The sequence below is a fragment of the Chionomys nivalis genome, chromosome 3 (genome assembly GCF_950005125.1).
Source record: "Chionomys nivalis chromosome 3, mChiNiv1.1, whole genome shotgun sequence".
NCBI classification, from domain to species: domain Eukaryota; kingdom Metazoa; phylum Chordata; class Mammalia; order Rodentia; family Cricetidae; genus Chionomys; species Chionomys nivalis.
The window spans coordinates 89,576,046-89,593,208 of record NC_080088.1 but is presented as its reverse complement, the minus strand read 5'-3'; the positions used below and the strand labels follow the sequence as shown (position 1 = coordinate 89,593,208).

Genomic DNA, 17,163 nt, shown 5'->3' with positions numbered 1-17,163 from the left:
CATACCTGAAGACCTGAGTTCCATCCCTAGGACCCCACTCATTGCAGGCTGTCCTCTGGTTGTGATCAGTACATGGGCTCACACACATAAATAATTTAAATTTTTAATAAGTTAAAAATATTTCTTTTTTAAAAGGTGGGAAGCTGGAGAGAAGACTCAGCTGTTCTTCCAGAGGACTAGATTTAATTCCCAGCACCACCTGGTGGTTCATTACCTTGTGTAACTCCAGTCCCAGGGGATCTGATGCCCTCTTCTGGCCTCTGCAGGAGCTAAGCATGCATGTAGTATACAGACAGACATGCAGGCAAACACTCATATAAAATAGAAAGAAACCGTTGTCAAGGGGGTTGGTGGTTGGGAATTGGCTTGTCCCATGGCAGCTTCTCTCCCACAGTGAGGTCCTGTGAGGCAGGAAAGACGTGGTTTCCCCAAGCTTTACAAATCTGATGGTTTTTTAAAACTTCTATATAACACTTGATGAACATAGCATCTCTTTCTTGAGTGGATGAAACACGTATGACATTTTGGAAGTCAGGCTGAGCAGGCTCCTTGGTCTGACATTTTCAGTTGCCAACTTTGAGAGGATCATGAGTGGATGTCCTGACCCGTGTGTTCTGTCTCACTTGTTCCTCAGGGCATTCAGTTCCTCATTGAGAACGACCTGCTGCAGAGCTCCCCAGAGGATGTCGCCCAGTTTCTGTACAAAGGCGAGGGCCTGAACAAGACCGTCATTGGAGACTACCTGGGTGAGAGGTAAGCTGAGGATCCTCTTGCGGCTCTGGAGGACAGACAGTAGGACAGTGCTGACCCGGTGTTGTTGGGATCCTCCTGAGGACAGGCCGCTGGGATCTCATCATACCAGAGGTGAAGTGGACCAGAGACCTAAATAGAAGAATTAAAGCATCACATACTTAAGAGAATGCATAGGAGTGAACTGAACCTTAATAATCCAGAATTATACAGGGATTTCTTAGATAAAGCAGCAGAAAAGACACACAACAAAAGAAGGTGACAGGGTCAGGTAGGATCTGTGTCCCATTGGAGTCCTTCTCTCAGTCATCAGTGTCGTTCCCCCCTGGCCTGGAAAGCCCCGCCTTCTGCAGGTTGGTCCAGAAACAGCCTAGACTTATCGAGATTTTCCCAGTCACTTGAAGTGACTTTCCCCACCTCAGCTAAAGGTCCATCTGCTGGTGGTTTTGCTTTGCTTGGCCGTCAGGGGTCCATCCTCCACAGGGGCGTGTGGATTAGAAATATTAGGCAGAAGGAACAGAGATACAGAGACACAGAATAGAGTCAGGAGGGCAGTTCAGTGAGTACTGAATTTGCCTGCATTTATTTTCCATATGCTTATATACATACCCCAATCCAAAAAAGAGGTGAGGGGGAGAAGGCAAAAGACTGCTTTAACATGACACAAAGGTCAAACAGGGTAACTACCTCTTCACTACCTGAAGCATCAAGTAACTATATCTAGAGTTAAGTATTATGTTATTTAGGCAGGACATGCAGCACCCACCCTTTAGGCCAAGCGTCTTGTAGGTAGCCACTCCCTGGGTCAAATCTGTCATATCCTTGAAAGAGCAGGAATAGGTCTGAACTCTTTGGCCCCCAGTCAAGGTAGAACGGACCCACTTCTGTGGGCTCCCACACTTGGCTTTGTTGGGTTTTGAGATCAGGTCTTGCTGTGTAGCGTAGGCTGGCCTCACTTAACAGTGATCTTGTCCCTTCTGCCTCTAAGGGCTGGGATTACAAGAGTGAACCACCATTCCCTGAAGGGCCATCTACTGTACTTAGCTGAGGCGAGGCAGGAGACCAAGGCAGCAAGTGCCAAGAAGGGAGTGCTGTTTAAAGCCCAACATAGCCCAGTCAGGACAGTTCTACTCTTAACTTTTTATTGTAAATACTTGTTCTACAGTGAAGCATTCCCCGGCTCATTCCAGGAGTTTAGTACTACCTGATACTAAAACCAGATCTCAACCAACCAATAAAGCCACAAACAAGGATTTTTAAAATAAATTTCAAATCAGACAGCAGTGTGTGAAGATTATGTACCAAACAGAGTCACATGTGCCCTACAGTCTCTAATGACCATTTATTTTTGTTCAGTCTCATTTATTTGTTGACTACTGGCATTTCTAGCCCAGGCCAGTTAGTTTATAAGTCAGTTAAAGAGCTTTAGTGATGCTTACTGGTAGAATGCTTGCTTATTATGCCCAAGGTTCTGACAGTAAACCTAGCCAGGACACATCCTGAACTATTAGTGGGAACAGGCAAGCTCAGTAAGGTCACAGGAGTCAGGCTCAGTATGCCACGGCCAGCTGTTCCGTGCAGCTGTGTCTCTGAGCAGACTGAAAGTAGCTGTAACTGTAGCAGCATTGGGAAGAGCTAGTAGTGAGTTTAACAGAAGACGTGCAGATGAGACCAGTGAAAAGATCCAAGCAGATGCAATCTATCCCATGCTGACAGATTGGGAAGTAGTCTTGCTATGGTCAGTATGCTCCATCTTGATGGGTAGATCTAATACATCAGCAGAATCCCATTTGACTTCTTTGCAAAAGTCAGCAAACTAATAATGTGGAAGGTTCTTCTTTAGAAAAAACACTTTATGATTACAAAAAAAAATTATACCGATCAAAACAATACAATAAAAGGCAGACGTAGACAATCATAAGGACTGGATAGAGAGGTGGCTCAGCAGGTTGGAGCATTTCAATGTGCTGCTGAGGTCATTCTCAGCACCTACATCTGGCGGCTCACAGCTGCCTGTTACCCCAGCTCCAGGGGGTCTGTTGTCCTCTTCCGAGTGTTTCTGTGCCTGAATTCACATGTACACCCCCTGCCATATATATATACATATACACGCACACACACATATATATATGTGTATATATACACACATAAATATAAAAATGGTCTAGAAGATGATAGAATGGAATTGGGAATCCAGAAATAAACACCTATATTTACTATCAAATGATTTTTAACATGTAATGTAAGACACTTGAGTGGGGAAAGAATGACCCCAACATTGATGACAGATGACGTCTGTGAGAGAAAATATTGGGCTCCTCACTATACACAGAGGTTAATATGGGTCCAAGACACAAATGTCAAGCCATTAAATGCTTAGAACCATGCAAATCATCATGATCCTATTATTGCAAGGGTTTCTTAGGTCTAGTGCCCAAAGGCCAAACAGTTAAAGAAGTGAGGTCAACTGAACACCACAAAAATTTAAACATTTTGCACATTTATCTGTATGTGTGAACATGTGTGGATGCTAACATGCTAACCTGTGAGAGTTGGTTCTCTGTTCCTACCACATGGGTTCTAGAATCAAGCTCAGGATTACATCAAGGTTTACATTAAGTGTCTTTACTTGCTGAGTCAACTCAGCAGCCCCAAATTATTATTTTTGCTTCAGACTATACTCTAAAGAAGGAGTGGGGAGTGATGGCTCAGGCCTTTGATCCCAGCACTTGGGAGGCAGAGGCAGGTGGATCTCTGTGAGTTAAAGGACAGCCAGGGCTATACAGAGAAACCAAACCCTGCCTTGAAAACTAAAAACTGAAAGCTAAAATAAAATAAAAAGAATAAGCCCCTCTCCTTGGAGAGGAGCATTTGAAATCTTACTTGACATCTGATAAGAACACAGCTAGCAAGTATAAAGAAGTCTTGCAGGTTGAACAGTGCCAATCCCAAATCCTGAATGCTGAAGAGATGGGAATCTGCCTTTAACACTGCCTCTGGGCTTCACCACTCCCTGAGGTTCTGGCAGCCGATGTGGTCACAGGCCTTGGCCCCTTAGCTGTGGCCCTAACCTGGCTGCCAAAGCTGCTCCCTCTCCACTGAGCTGCAGAAGAGTGTGCATGTGTGGACACACTCCTGGCCCAAGTGTGCCTAATGCTGAGAGTTTACCAGTTTAGTGGATCATCGGACCAGTGCAGTGTTGCACGATCAGGACAGGCCTTGCATTGCCTCCTGGGAAGATTTCATCATGCCCCCTTCTGGGGACATAGGCTTGGAGACAACAGTACCTCATCTTCCCAGTGCTGTCCCTAAGCTCCCTCCTTTTAACTTGAGGGATGGCCCTGGGGGCAGACAGCACTAAGCTCTGGCCACTACTTCCAGCGCGCCTGGTGCTTGTGTGCAGCAGATGTGGTCTTCAGGCCAGGCCTGGTCTATTCCCCAGGTGTGGTGGGTGCCAGTCCTCTGGTAGGACAGCTGGACCCTGGCATTGTGCTCTAGGGATGTCCTCAGAGCACATGGTGAGCAGACCTGTTGCACAATTTAAGCTAACGTCCAGTGAAATACACCGATGCATCATTTTTCTTTTTTTTGCTATTTAAATAAAAAGTTGCTCTTTATTGTATTTTCATGTTTTACATTTAAAAACCAATATGATAGGGCTTATGATTCATGCCAGTAACCCCAGCACTCATGAGGCTGAAGCAGGAGTGTTTTAATGAGTTCCCTGTGCTATAGTCCCTGGGTTATAGTGAGTTCCCTATGCTGTAGTCCCTGGGCTATGTAGTGAGTTCCCTATGCTGTAGTCCCTGGGTTATGTAGTGAGTTCCCTATGCTGTAGTCCCTGGGTTATAGTGAGTTCCCTATGCTATAGTCCCTGTGTTATGTAATGAGTTCCCTATGCTGTAGTCCCTGGGCTATGTAGTGAGTTCCATTCCAGTGTAGGCTACAGAATGAGACCTGATCCCACCAGCCTCCAAAAACAAAGCAAAACAAAAATCCCTAATATGATGTATTAGGTCCCCTCCCCCCCCCGATTTCCTTGGTCTCCCACACTCTATGACTTAGGACCTGAGAATGTTGCTTCTCCTCCTCCCCCCCGATTTCCTTGGTCTCCTGCACTCTATGACTTAGGACCTGAGAAAGTTGCTTCTCCTTTTCTCACACTCAAAACCCCATTGGGAAGCAGAGACCAGAGCAAAACCTTGCTAAGGGGCCATTTTGAAGGTTCCAGAATATGTATAGGTGGTCCCAGGCCTCACTCGTGTGGAGTGCTTTAGTGCTCACCTGAAGTTGAGTTGAGGATTTGTAGTGGGTTCCTTCCCAGCTCCTGCCCATTAGGAAGTTCTCCTCAGAGAGCCACGCAGGTGTCCTTTGCATTAAGTCTGAAAACTACTGGCCCTGGGCGCATGCCTGTAATTCTAGCACTTGGGAGGTGGAGGCAGGAGGATCCTGAGTTCCAGGTTTTCTGCAACTTTGTGAGACTCTGCCTCAAAGAACAAAACAAATAAAAATTCTAAAACAAATTTACAGTGAAGAGCATGGCTGCTTGTAGTGAGCTACCGTCACCTGCAAAGGCCTGCCATTTATATATGCCTTCTCTCCAGGGCAGCTCAGATGTTTTCTCTTCTTTCCTAGGGATGATTTTAATATCAAAGTTCTTCAGGCTTTTGTTGAGCTTCATGAGTTTGCTGATCTCAACCTTGTCCAGGCCTTAAGGTGAGTGGTTGCCTTACGGCATGTATAGACAGATGGGAAGGCTGGGGTGGCAGTGGTCACTCAGAGTGACTCTGATGGACCCCACCCAGTCCCCCAGTAGCTGGAGTTCTGACAGGTCAGCCTCCGTGTTCTCTCCTGGGTGGCACTCGGCAGCCCTGGGTAGAAACCAGACTTGTTTGGGGATAGACTGCATGCTTGCCTTGCTGTGGCCACTGCTTCTGCACCTTCTCGGGTTTTTTGCTGTCCTTCATTCTGGGGTCCTTGCATTTGCTGTTCCCTTACTTGTTCCTGGGGAGAAGGGACTTAAAGAAGGTTCTGTCTTGGTTCACTGTTTGAAGGTGGGGAAGGTGTAGCAGCTGCCTAAGGTGTAAGCGTAGATGATAAGAGATGTTGACAGGTTTGTAGAAAAGAAGGTGAGGCGATGATAGATAGATAGATAGATAGATAGATAGATAGATAGATAGATAGATAGATGGTAGATAGATGATAGGTAGGTAGGTAGATAGATAGATAGATAGATAGATAGATAGATAGATAGATAGATAGATGATAGATAGATGATAGATGGATAGATAGATGATAGATGGATAGATAGATGATAGATAGATGATAGATGGATGGATAGATAGATAAAGCGAGCAAGCTCTCCATAGAGCTTTATGAGGAGAGTTCCAGGCTTTTAAGTAGAAGCAGCACCATGTATAGCACAGTAGGGGCCTAAAAGGAAAGAGACAGATCCTTCCATCCTAAAAAGGGGAGAAGTTTCTTGCTCTTACAGGTTTTGTGGAGATGGGAGGTAGGAGAGAAAGTTGTGGTCCATGGGATGATGCCACCCACATTCAGGATGGGTCTTCCTCATTTAACCCTTTCTGGAAATAACGTCAGAGGTAGACCCACAGGTTTATTTCCATGGTGACTCTATATCAGGTCAAGTTGACAATGGAAGTTAACCATCCCAGCTTGTATGTGTGCATGCTTCCTGTGCTATGCTTTTGACAGCCTCAGTGTCTCCCTGTCCTGTTGTCACTAGGGTTAGTCTCAGGCCCCAGGCATATGGGTGTGCCAAGGAGAATGTAGATGGAACCATCAGATGTCCTTCTGTGGTCTCTGTCTGGTCTGAGGAAAGCCACTGCCACTATAGACCGTACTGTGAGTGAAGGGGATAGCCTCAGTGTTCAGTGCTGTTCTGGATTCCCACTCATGCTGGGTTGGCAGTCTTGAGCAAATGGCATCTTGTCTTCTGTGATGGCATGACATTTGGACTGGGTCTTCACCCTGGGGTGTAGGCAGAAGTAACAAGGACTGATCTTGTGGATTCACCCAGCCTGGTGTCACCCAAAGCTCAGCATACATAGCTGGCCTTGTCTGGTCGTGTCTTCATACCTTCTCCTCCTGCCTCTGGTGATGTTTACACCACCTTCCTTCAGCTGCAGACTGGAATGTTGGCAGCCTTTGGTTGTGGCCCTTGGGACCCTGCTCAGCCCTCAGCCCGGGCTGAAAAGCTTGCTGTCAGAAAAGCCCTACAGGAGTCTCACAGACCTGTTTAGCTGATTTTAGGTTCACTTTTGGAGAACTGTATGGGCAGAGAAAGGCTCAGAGCTGACGAACCTGGAGGGCTAGTCCATGGCATAGCCATCACCACTGTGCTTCTACTCCTCTCACTCTGTCTGCCTTGGAGTCAGAGGGCAAAGCCTAGCTGACCTCTCCACCAGACCAATGAGAGTGAGTAGCTGCTGCCTACCTTGGGTTTGCTCCAGTGGATTCTGTCTTGGCTGTGCCTGACCTGTGGCATTATCTCCTCTCTGTACTTGGGCCTAATCAGGGATGCAAGTGGGACATGCTCAGAATGGTGCAGAGTCTGCTGTGGGTGCGGGGAAGATGACGGGCATTGCTGATGCCTGTTTGGTGCTTCTTGATAGAAGCTGGTTGCTGTAGGAGTGAAGTGTAAGGCTGGGTAAAAGGTCCTCAGACTCGTGGGCAGGGTGGTCATGGTGGGGTCAGAACTGAGGAACTTGCTCTGATAGGGCAAGGACAGCATGTCTGTGGTCCTTTACTGACCATGTGGGGCAGAGTGGGAAAGTGTCAGAGATGGGCCTGGCTCTGGAGGCTGTCTTGAAAGTGGGAATAGGGCATCTGTGTGTGATGCTATTGAGCGATTGTGGCAGGAATCCCCTGGGAGTGGGGGCAGTGGCAAGGAGGAGGGAGTGGTGGACAGGCCTAGAGGAAACAGTCCTTCTTAAAGGGCTTGCATAGGCGTGGGAGCCCAGAGAAAGAGCAGGTCCTCCCTTGTATCACTGTGCTAGCCACGTCTTAAGGTGGCCTGTAGGTCTGACATACTCAGCCATTGCTGTAAGGCTGGTTATGAGCCTCACGGGCCAGGGTGGCTCTGGAAGGCGGGATAGCCATAACCTTTCTGTTGGTACTTAAGGCAGGCAGGTGGAGAATGCTGGTTGGGTGCCTTGTAGCCTGAGAAAGCAAAGCAAGAAGGAGATGAAGATGCAGGGCAGGAGCTACGGTGTCATATAGGGCAACCAGGGGAGACCTTAGTGGGAGGGGAGCTTCTATGTGCTTGGGCCTGCTCGTTCGAGGCAGGGGTGACACAGCAGTAGGCTGTGGCTGTGGCCTGGCAGGTGTGGGTGGGCGCTGGTTGCTGACTCTGACCCTGTTCCCACCTTGCTTTTGGTGAGGAGTCCTGAGAGGAGAGGATCCATTATCCTGCCAATACTGTAGCAGCCACAGGCATGGTGGACCCTGGGATCACCTGGAATGTCCATGTAGGAGGTGGTGTCATGGGGGCAGGGCAGAGCATGCTGGGATCCTGTTGAGGTTTGAGGCATCTGCAGCAGATCTTGAAGAAGAGTTTGTAGTTCTACAAAAGGAGTGGCCAGCAGTCTTCAGTTGTTGAATAGGAGGAAACCGGCTGACCGCATGGTAGTTCTGGGCACTCAGACTGAGCAGGCCGGGCTCTTGCCGTGGTGATCAGGAACTGCTTGGGGGTCTGGCCAGATCTATCCTCCCAAGGTCACTCGGTGAAGCATCCTCTGTCTTTACAGGCAGTTTCTATGGAGCTTCAGACTTCCTGGAGAGGCGCAGAAGATTGACCGCATGATGGAGGCCTTCGCATCACGATACTGCCTGTGCAACCCTGGGGTCTTCCAGTCCACAGGTCAGCAGCCTGCACATCCCTGCGTCGAGATGCTCCCACCCATAGCTCCCATTAACCCCCCACTGCCTCTGTAGAGAAGCACCCCTCAGTGGGCACGCCGTTCTGCCAGGGAAGCAGCATTGGCAGCACTTCCTAGGGCACCACTCTCCCTGTAGAAATGCAAGCTGAGCTTCAAGCCTCCCCACCTTGTGTCTTGTTGCAGACACATGCTATGTGCTGTCCTTCGCCATCATCATGCTCAACACCAGCCTGCACAACCACAACGTGCGGGACAAGCCTACTGCCGAGCGCTTCATCACCATGAACCGCGGCATCAACGAGGGTGGGGACCTTCCTGAGGAGCTGCTGAGGGTGAGTCCACAAGCGGCTTCCAGTTGTGTGTCTGCCCCGGTTTCATTTCTGTTGCTATGATAAAATACCCCGAAAAATGCAACTTTAGTGGAGGAAGAGCTTATTTAACTTACAAAGTCTAGAGTACAGTCCTTCATTGTGGGGAAGTCAAGGCAGGAACTGGAAGCGCCCAGTCACATCCAGTCAGGAGGCACGAGAGGGTGAATACATGCCTGCTTGGCAGTGCACAGCTCACTCTGTTTTTATGGATCCAAACCCAGGGAGCGACCACCCACTATTGGGCTAGGCTTCCTTCCTCACAGGTCAGCCTGATCTAGACAGTCCCTCACTGAGATTTCCTTCTCAGATGGTTTAGACTGTGCCGTGCTGACAATTAAGACTAACTAACCATCGTTGTCTCCTGCCCTGTCATGTGGGATTTTCCTACTCGTGTGTGTATGGGGGGTCAGGGTTGAGGTTAGTGTTGGGTTTCTCCATCAATCACTTCTCTGCCTTATTTTTTACTTATTACTATTTTTATTGTGTATATGTACATGATGTCTGTGTGGTGGTGGCATGTGGTGGTCAGAGAACAACTTTGTAGAGTTGCTTCTCTCCTTTCACACGTGCGTGAGCTTTGCTGATGGAACTTAAGTTGCCAGGCTTGTGTGCCCAAGTGCCTTGGCCTGCTGAGCCATCTCATCTCCAGATGGTTGTTTTTGTTTGTTTTTGTTTTTCGGTGACGGGGGTTTCTCGCTGGCCGGTAAGTACCAAGGATCTCATGTCTCTGTCGTCTTAGAGAAGATATAAGGACAAACTACCAAAGCTCAGTTCTATGTTTAGATAGGAACTGCACATCCAAAACTGGGTCTCCGTGCCTGCAGGCAAGCATTTCATCAGCTGAGCCGTCTCCCAACCTCTGAAGTTACTATTAAATTCTCTTAATCCAATGAAAATCAGTAATGCTAGCTTGGTGATTTCAAAGGCACTTTCCAAGTGTCTTCGTAACCGCCTGGTCTCTCAGGCTATGTGGGACTCTGTGCAGGAGGGAGGAAGGATGTTGCTTCTCGGTACAGCCCCTGATTGGCTCTTCTCCTCCTCCTTACAGAACTTATATGAAAGTATCAAGAATGAGCCATTTAAGATCCCAGAAGATGACGGGAATGATTTGACACATACGTTCTTCAACCCAGATCGAGAAGGCTGGCTGCTGAAGCTGGGTGAGCCTGGCAGGGTGGGACCTGCACCCTCACCCCTTGGCCCACAGCAGCAGCTCCCGGGGACTTCTTGCCCTGCTCCTTCCTTGGAGCCACAGCCCCAACTACAAGGCAGAAAGCTTAAAAAGAAAAATGCAGTCAAGCCAGAGACCACTCTGGGCAGCCGCTCACTTTAACACTGTGGCTGTGTCACTGAGTCGTGACCTTCCAGAGCGGGCCATGGTTGCAGCACCCATCCCAGAAAGCTACTGAGTTAGTGTCCACATGAATCCGGTAGTTCTCTGCCTATCTCCACAAGCTGTGTGCTCTCGTGCTTTGGCGTGGCTGTGATCCTGACGAGTGGTTTAAATGTTCCTTCTTGTTGTTTCCTTCTGCCTGTGGCTCCCACCTTTCTGTTCTGTGATGGGCTGTCCCTGCTTGTCCTGCGCTAGGAGGTAGGTACCCAGTGGCTTCCTCCCCTCCCCAGCAGCTCATTTTCTCCCCCACGTTGGTCTGTGTGAAGCTCCAGTCTGTGGTTGCCATTCATCTGATCCATTTGGCTTTGGACTTGGCTGGGGCAGCACTGTGCAGGTGTAGTGTGTGTGAGACCCATCCATCATGGGCAGGGCCCAGAGCTCCTGGGACCAGAAACGAGCGCATGGGGAAACTATGGGAACATGCTTGCCCCCATCTTCAGGGCCCTGCAGCAGGGAGGAAGCTGGTAACCAGCCTGTCTTACAGTGCTACCCTACCCCCACTAACCAACAGTGTTGTACCTGTACAAAGGCTTCCTTATTGGAAACTTAATGGATTCCTGCACTTGGGACAATTGAAATTTTTAGCTTCTTTTGACTCTGAGGGGTTGAAAGAACCATAGATTGACAGAAAGCCTGTGACATGTGACAGTGCCTGTCCAGGTAATATTATTGCTGTGTAATAAGAAAGACCTGTGGTATAGAGTTCTGATGATGGACCAAGGGAGGCTGGGCTGTGACTCGGAGACATGTGACAGGTCCAGCTGATGGGGCTCCCCTGAGGGTCTGCTGTTTCCCAACTTTGGCCTTGGCCATTGCTCTTAATTTTGCTCTCACTATGTCAGAGTTTAGAAATAAATGTCCCAGTGTTGGCCTTAAAATCAAGCGCAATAACCTTGAGTGTGGACCCTCGAGTGACTTGGCCACACACACTGTGCCTGTGGATAGAGAAAAGAGGAAGCGTGCGTCCCAGCCACCAGCAGTTTCCTGAGGGATGATGGCACCACAGCTTCCTGGCAGTTGGTGTGGCTTCTGCCACTAGGAAGAGCCCAGTCCCTGGATGAAAATGAACGAGTGAAACCAGCTCATGTTGCCCAGCCCATTTTCTGGTTGGACACTTAAGCAGGCCATGAAATAAGTGTGCAGAGCGCTTAGCTGTGCTGTTGGTATGTGCCTTGACCCAGCATAGCCAGATGCTGGGACCTGAGGCCCACCTTTGCAGGCAGCGCTGGCACTGTGGGCTCCCGCACACCAGCAGGCAAAGGTTCACCCTGCTCTAGGAGGCCAAAACCATGATTACATGAGGCACTACCCGTAGATGTCACCCCAGCAAGCTGGTGGGCAGAATTGGCTTTCACTGGCCTTTTCCAAGTGCCTGGTACCCATGGGCACTTGTGCCCACTAGCTTCCTTCAGTTGTATAGAGGAGCCCAAACCTAGCATTTGCCACAGCCAGCTGGTACTTCTCCAGAAGTGTCAAGAGGGGGGAAGGCATGCTGGACGCATTCTGCAGTCTTGGTGGGGCTGTGTACACTGTTTGGTTAGGATTGAATTGTCATGGAAGAAAACGTTGACGTGGGCTTGCTCGTGTCAGTGTGTTCATGTGTGTACAGCCGTGTGTGTCCGCCTCCACATGCTTGAGGACAGCAATGAAAGGGAAACTATAAAAACATGAAAGCGTTTGGGAGCACGGATCTGTGCACAGGGCTGAATATAGGATTGTAGCACAATCTGCTGTGGCTTCAAGTTTGGGGCATTGCCCCTACTTGGCCCGCATCTGGACTGAATGGGATCCCTACTGGGCAGCCTAGAGCCAGGCTCCCCTAATCATCCTGACCATGGAAGCAGTGGGGATGTTCAGGGGCCCTCCAGCCTCACAAATAACCATTCTGGGCAGCTGTGACCCCATGCCTGGCTGACCTTTCCCAGGGGGCTTGAGGCTGAGCAGAGCACAGAAGGGCTTGACAGCCACAATGGCAGCAGAGAGGAGGAGCAGGCGCTTGGCAGGGGCGCTTCCACAGAAAGACCTGGAGCAGCTCTGCCAAAGGGGAACCCATGCTGGGGAGGGAGAGAAGGGTAAATTTCCAAGTACTCTCCTGGCTATTGCTAGGAAGCACCGGTTTAGCTGGGATGACTGCCTGGACCTCTCTGAGGGAAGGAGAGGAAACACACTAGCGGCAGCTGCCTGAGTCGCAAGCTTGCTCTCATCTGATTCTGGCACTGACTTGGCCTGGAAGAGTGAGTGCCTCAGAGAAGCGAGTGTGGCTAGATCTTGGCATGCCTTTCTCTGTTCCTCTTCGCTGAAGGTTTTTGGGAGAAGAAAGGCTAAACTGAGTTTCTTCTGGGGTTCTGCATAGGCTGGGGCTCCCATAAATCCCTAGTTTCCTGTGTGTTATGGCATGAGACAGCCCCTGATTGAGGAAGGTGTAATTTGGGGAACAGGGGTCCTGTGCAACCATCAGGAGAGACGGTGTGAGAAAGAGGTGTGACTCCAGGCAGGAGAAGCCCAAGGGAAGGCTTTCCTGGCCAAGGGGGTGTGGTGTGGAGAGGGGGTTGGGCTGGCCCAGCATCCCACTGTGCTTTGGCGATTCCTCCCTACCTTGCAAACTCCAGGCACTCTTGTCAGGGTAAAGCAATCTCCCCTATTTCTTCCTGTATTGGAGTCTCTGTAACTGCCTGGGAAGTTCCTTCCTCACTGTGGGTGCCTTCTGTGCCCCCACAACCTATCTGCACTTCCCAGCACCTTGCATTGGTCTGCAGATCCTCCCCACCTCCTGGCATGTTTAGAGAAAGCCAAGCCAGTTCCTCTGCGTTGCCACTGTTAGCTTTGGGAGCCCATGGGGCAGGGGGAGATGAATTTGTTACCACAAGCAACTTTTCCTCTTTTTTTTTTTCAAACTTTCTGTCAAAAGCAAAAGCTGTCAGTATAAATAATTTTGACTGACAGCAACAAATAAGATAGGACAGAGGGTTTCTTTCCGTAGTAAAGAGCTTGTACAGATATCCGCGTGTGTGCGTGCGTGTGTGTGTGTGTGTACGTACGTACACATGTGCTCTAGATCTTGTTAAAAGATTAATTCAATCTAATAATTCCCTGGGCCAAGGGTAATTGACTTTGATGGATCCCAGGGCTGCTCAAAGTCCCAGTAATGCGATAACTGCCCTGACGTAACAGGATTAAGCCTGGACAGACCTGGGTGAGCCGGCACTGACTTCATCGTGTTCATTTCATGGGGGAAATTACACCCATCCATTACAACTAACTTTTCAAGGAAGCAAATTTGAAAGCCGTGTATGACCTAGGGTGACCCTTGGGTGGCCATGGAGAGAGGGCACCTGTGTGGGCCCTGGGTGGGGGGGGTGCATGGGGGTCCCAGCCCTGCACCCAGCCATCCTGGATGGTCAGGCCTCACAACTTGCCCACTTTCTAACTGGGGTCAATATGGGATGGGTTTGAAGAGAAAGCAAGCCCAGTCTTGAGCTTGGCTCCTTTGACAGGGCAGTGATGTGGTTGGGGATTCTGGGCCCTTGGGCTCTGGCTGCCTGAGCACCTGCCTCATGGGGCTCTCCTCCTCCTAGGGGGCCGTGTGAAGACCTGGAAACGGCGCTGGTTCATCCTCACAGATAACTGCCTCTACTACTTTGAGTACACTACGGTGAGTGTGACTGCACATCCTCTCTCCAAAGGCCTGAACCAGTCTGTCAGCCTGGCCTCATACATCTCTCTTCTAGGACAAGGAGCCCAGGGGGATCATCCCGCTGGAGAACCTCAGCATCAGGGAGGTGGAGGACCCTCGGAAACCGGTACGAGATTTCCCTGTGCCTGTCTTTCCTCTCTAGAGCTTTGCAGCCTCTCCTCCCTCCCTGCCCCTGTGATGGGTCTCTTCTCTCTCCCAGAACTGCTTTGAGCTGTACAACCCCAGTCATAAAGGGCAGGTCATCAAAGCGTGCAAGACAGAGGCAGATGGCCGTGTGGTGGAGGGGAACCATGTTGTGTACCGGATCTCTGCCCCCAGCCCTGAAGAGAAGGAGGAGTGGATGAAGTCCATCAAGTGAGTAGGACAGCCAGGCCCACGGGGAGCAGGGGTGTGAGCACACATGTGCATGTTAGATCCCTGTACTGTCAGGCTACTCCAGACCTGTACCTGCTGCGTGTTTGGTGCTGTGGGGTGAGGGGGACTGGACATCTAAACCTGCAGTCACAACCCACTTATCTTCCTTTCTCCCCAGAGCGAGCATCAGTAGGGACCCATTCTATGACATGTTGGCCACGAGGAAAAGGAGGATTGCCAATAAGAAATAGATGTGCCAAGACCCAGACTCCACAGCAGACGCACCGGCTACTCACAAGCAGCAGGACGAGGGGGCAGTGTGGTGCCATGGGTCCTCCAGAGCAGCTAGCCAAGGCCCAAGCCCCCAGAGCCTTGTCCTCTGGGATGTTGGTCAGCTGTGAGTGTTTCCTTCCTGCCACTGCCTTGGCGTTGACCTTTGGGGACCCTTGTCCACACAGTACCTGGTGACCCAGCCTCAGGACCTGCACAGCCCACACGGGACTCCTTTTCTGGAGCCAGAGCCTCAGCCCACACCATGCCACACCTGCTCTTTTGGGCAGCACTAGCTGTTCTAGAAGTCGCTGTTTTATATCAAAATGGGAAAGGAAAACCTACCACTTTTTTTATTCAGAATTTTTCTCAGATATATAGGATTATAGCTTTTATATGCCTTTTATATTCTGAAAATTATAATGAAAGATGCTTAATTTCTAACAGTAGTATTTTTAGAATGGCAGCTATAAACTTAACTCCTGGACACAAGTATATACTGTGCACTGAGCACAGTCTATATATGTAGCCTCCAACCATTTGAGTGGGAGCAGCTGGGGGCCTGATGTGTCAGGTGGGGCACAGGCAGCCAATCTGGGTGACAAGGCCCTGGGGTAACCATGAGGACCAGTATGCTTGGGAGACTCCAGGTGTGGGCTGTCACTTCCCTTCACGTGCTTCTCTAAGACAAATCACTAAAATATGGTTATGGCTCAGGATGTTCATCCTGTCAGTGTTGAGGCTTGGCAGATAAGAGTCCTTTCCCTCCAGACAGGCCGTTTATGTGTCTGACCATCACACATGAAAGTTCTATGTGGTCCATCTGCACATGGCCCATGTTGGCTTCGGTACTTTTGTTGCTTGCTGTTTCAAACTTTTAGTTAAGTGCTCACTGACACAGTAACTAGATCCACTATTTTGATGTAGTGTCTAGGTATAAGCAACCAGAAGTAGCCAACATAGCCTCTGGTAGTGCCAGGTGTCCAACATTTGGCATCCCTTTTAAGGAGGAAAAAGCTGAAAATGGCACTTAGAAGCCAGTGGCACACAGAACCCTGTATATACCAGGGTGATTTCAGGGCACTGTGTGCTTGGGCTGAGACTGGATAAAGTGGTCGGACCTCTTCTGTTGCACTTCTGGGGTGGCCCATTCATAATTTGGGGGACCCTTTTGAGGCTGTGTGTGGCTTGTTTGGAAAATGGTCTTCCCTGCCAAACTGCTTCCCTGGTCTGTCTGTGCAGACACCCCTGGAGCTTGCATCCCAATGGTCCTTGAAAACCTTCAACCAAATGCACTCAGACATGACTTTCTGTGAGCTGTCTTGAGGCTCATTGCCTCAGAGGTAGCTGTCACATAAGATTTTTGTGGGGTGGTGGTGGTGGCAAAGGCCGAAATTCTCTCATGTACCAGATTGCTCATCTTTTGGTTTATTCCCAAGCTTCTAGGTTTTTATTAATACCTCAGATTTGAAACCTTTGAGCTGCCTGGCTGGTGTGAATGTAGCCTGGCTTCCCGTCTTCCATGATCCCTACTCCTAAGCCTTTACCACCTCAGACCAGAACCTGCTGCTGATTGGGCACCTGTGTGTATGGATATGAGTGGGAACTCACATCCCTTCCATCAAGACTCTGGTGAATCTGCCTTCTCATGTCCAACCCAGGTATGGTCCTGGGGACACAGAGCTCTGTTGGATGTTGAGGATGGTGTCTTTAATGCCATAGTCATCTTTGAGGGGACTTTGCCTGACGGCTGTTGGTGCTAAGAATCCTAAGTTACTGGCTCTCAGAGTATCCACATGGAGTCACCTAACTCAGGTTATGTTGTGACAGTGTTAACCCCAAGGGCATCTGGCTACTTCCAAGGCTTGCAGAGGCTCAGTTATACTCATGCCCTCTGTCTGCACTCATCGAAGCATTAAGCCCGACTCTGGCCAAAGACCATTTCCTGTCCTGCTGGGCCCTGGTTGTCATTTTCAGGTGTAAGTGGACTGGCCCTGGAGGTGTCGGAACACTTTGAGTGACGTGGTCCCAGTCTACCCAGGAGCTGTTGAGAAGGAGCAACCTTCTGTGCTTCATGTCACACTATGCTTTGCTGACAAGTTCAGTCTGTTACAGACCAGAAACCACAAATGTTTCTGTTTATCTTAGAAAACATTTCTATTTACAATAAATAGTTACTATGTAAATAATGTACATATGTATTAATTTCTGCAGTGTTTGTTATACAATGTACATACTCCTACAACCTGCATGAAGAAATATCCTATTAATGTTGATATCAGAATTTCTGGCTATTTTATTGCAAAGCAAATAGCTAGTAAATTGGAGGGCTTACAGCTGTCAAGAACTATTACAAATACTATGTTCCCAAATAAAAACATACTGCTAAGACACAACTGCCTCAGACTCAATTCTTCATTACAGACGTGG

The 17,163-nt window shown here is 49.3% G+C and overlaps 1 protein-coding gene across 3 annotated transcripts in view; it reads left to right on the top strand.

Annotated features, from left to right (window-relative positions):
- The window catches only part of Cyth3 (cytohesin 3), a 107,132-nt gene extending 90,018 nt beyond the window's left edge, over positions 1–17,114 (top strand). For all 3 annotated transcript variants that reach the window (XM_057765642.1, XM_057765641.1, XM_057765643.1), the window contains exons 5-13: positions 635–753; positions 5,386–5,466; positions 8,520–8,632; positions 8,835–8,983; positions 10,071–10,182; positions 13,991–14,067; positions 14,144–14,215; positions 14,309–14,463; positions 14,642–17,114. In XM_057765642.1, the coding sequence (XP_057621625.1) occupies positions 635–753; positions 5,386–5,466; positions 8,520–8,632; positions 8,835–8,983; positions 10,071–10,182; positions 13,991–14,067; positions 14,144–14,215; positions 14,309–14,463; positions 14,642–14,714 (951 nt within the window). In that variant the 3' untranslated portion in view covers positions 14,715–17,114. The remainder of the gene's footprint in view (positions 1–634; positions 754–5,385; positions 5,467–8,519; positions 8,633–8,834; positions 8,984–10,070; positions 10,183–13,990; positions 14,068–14,143; positions 14,216–14,308; positions 14,464–14,641) is intronic.
- Positions 17,115–17,163: the final 49 nt, after the last annotated feature.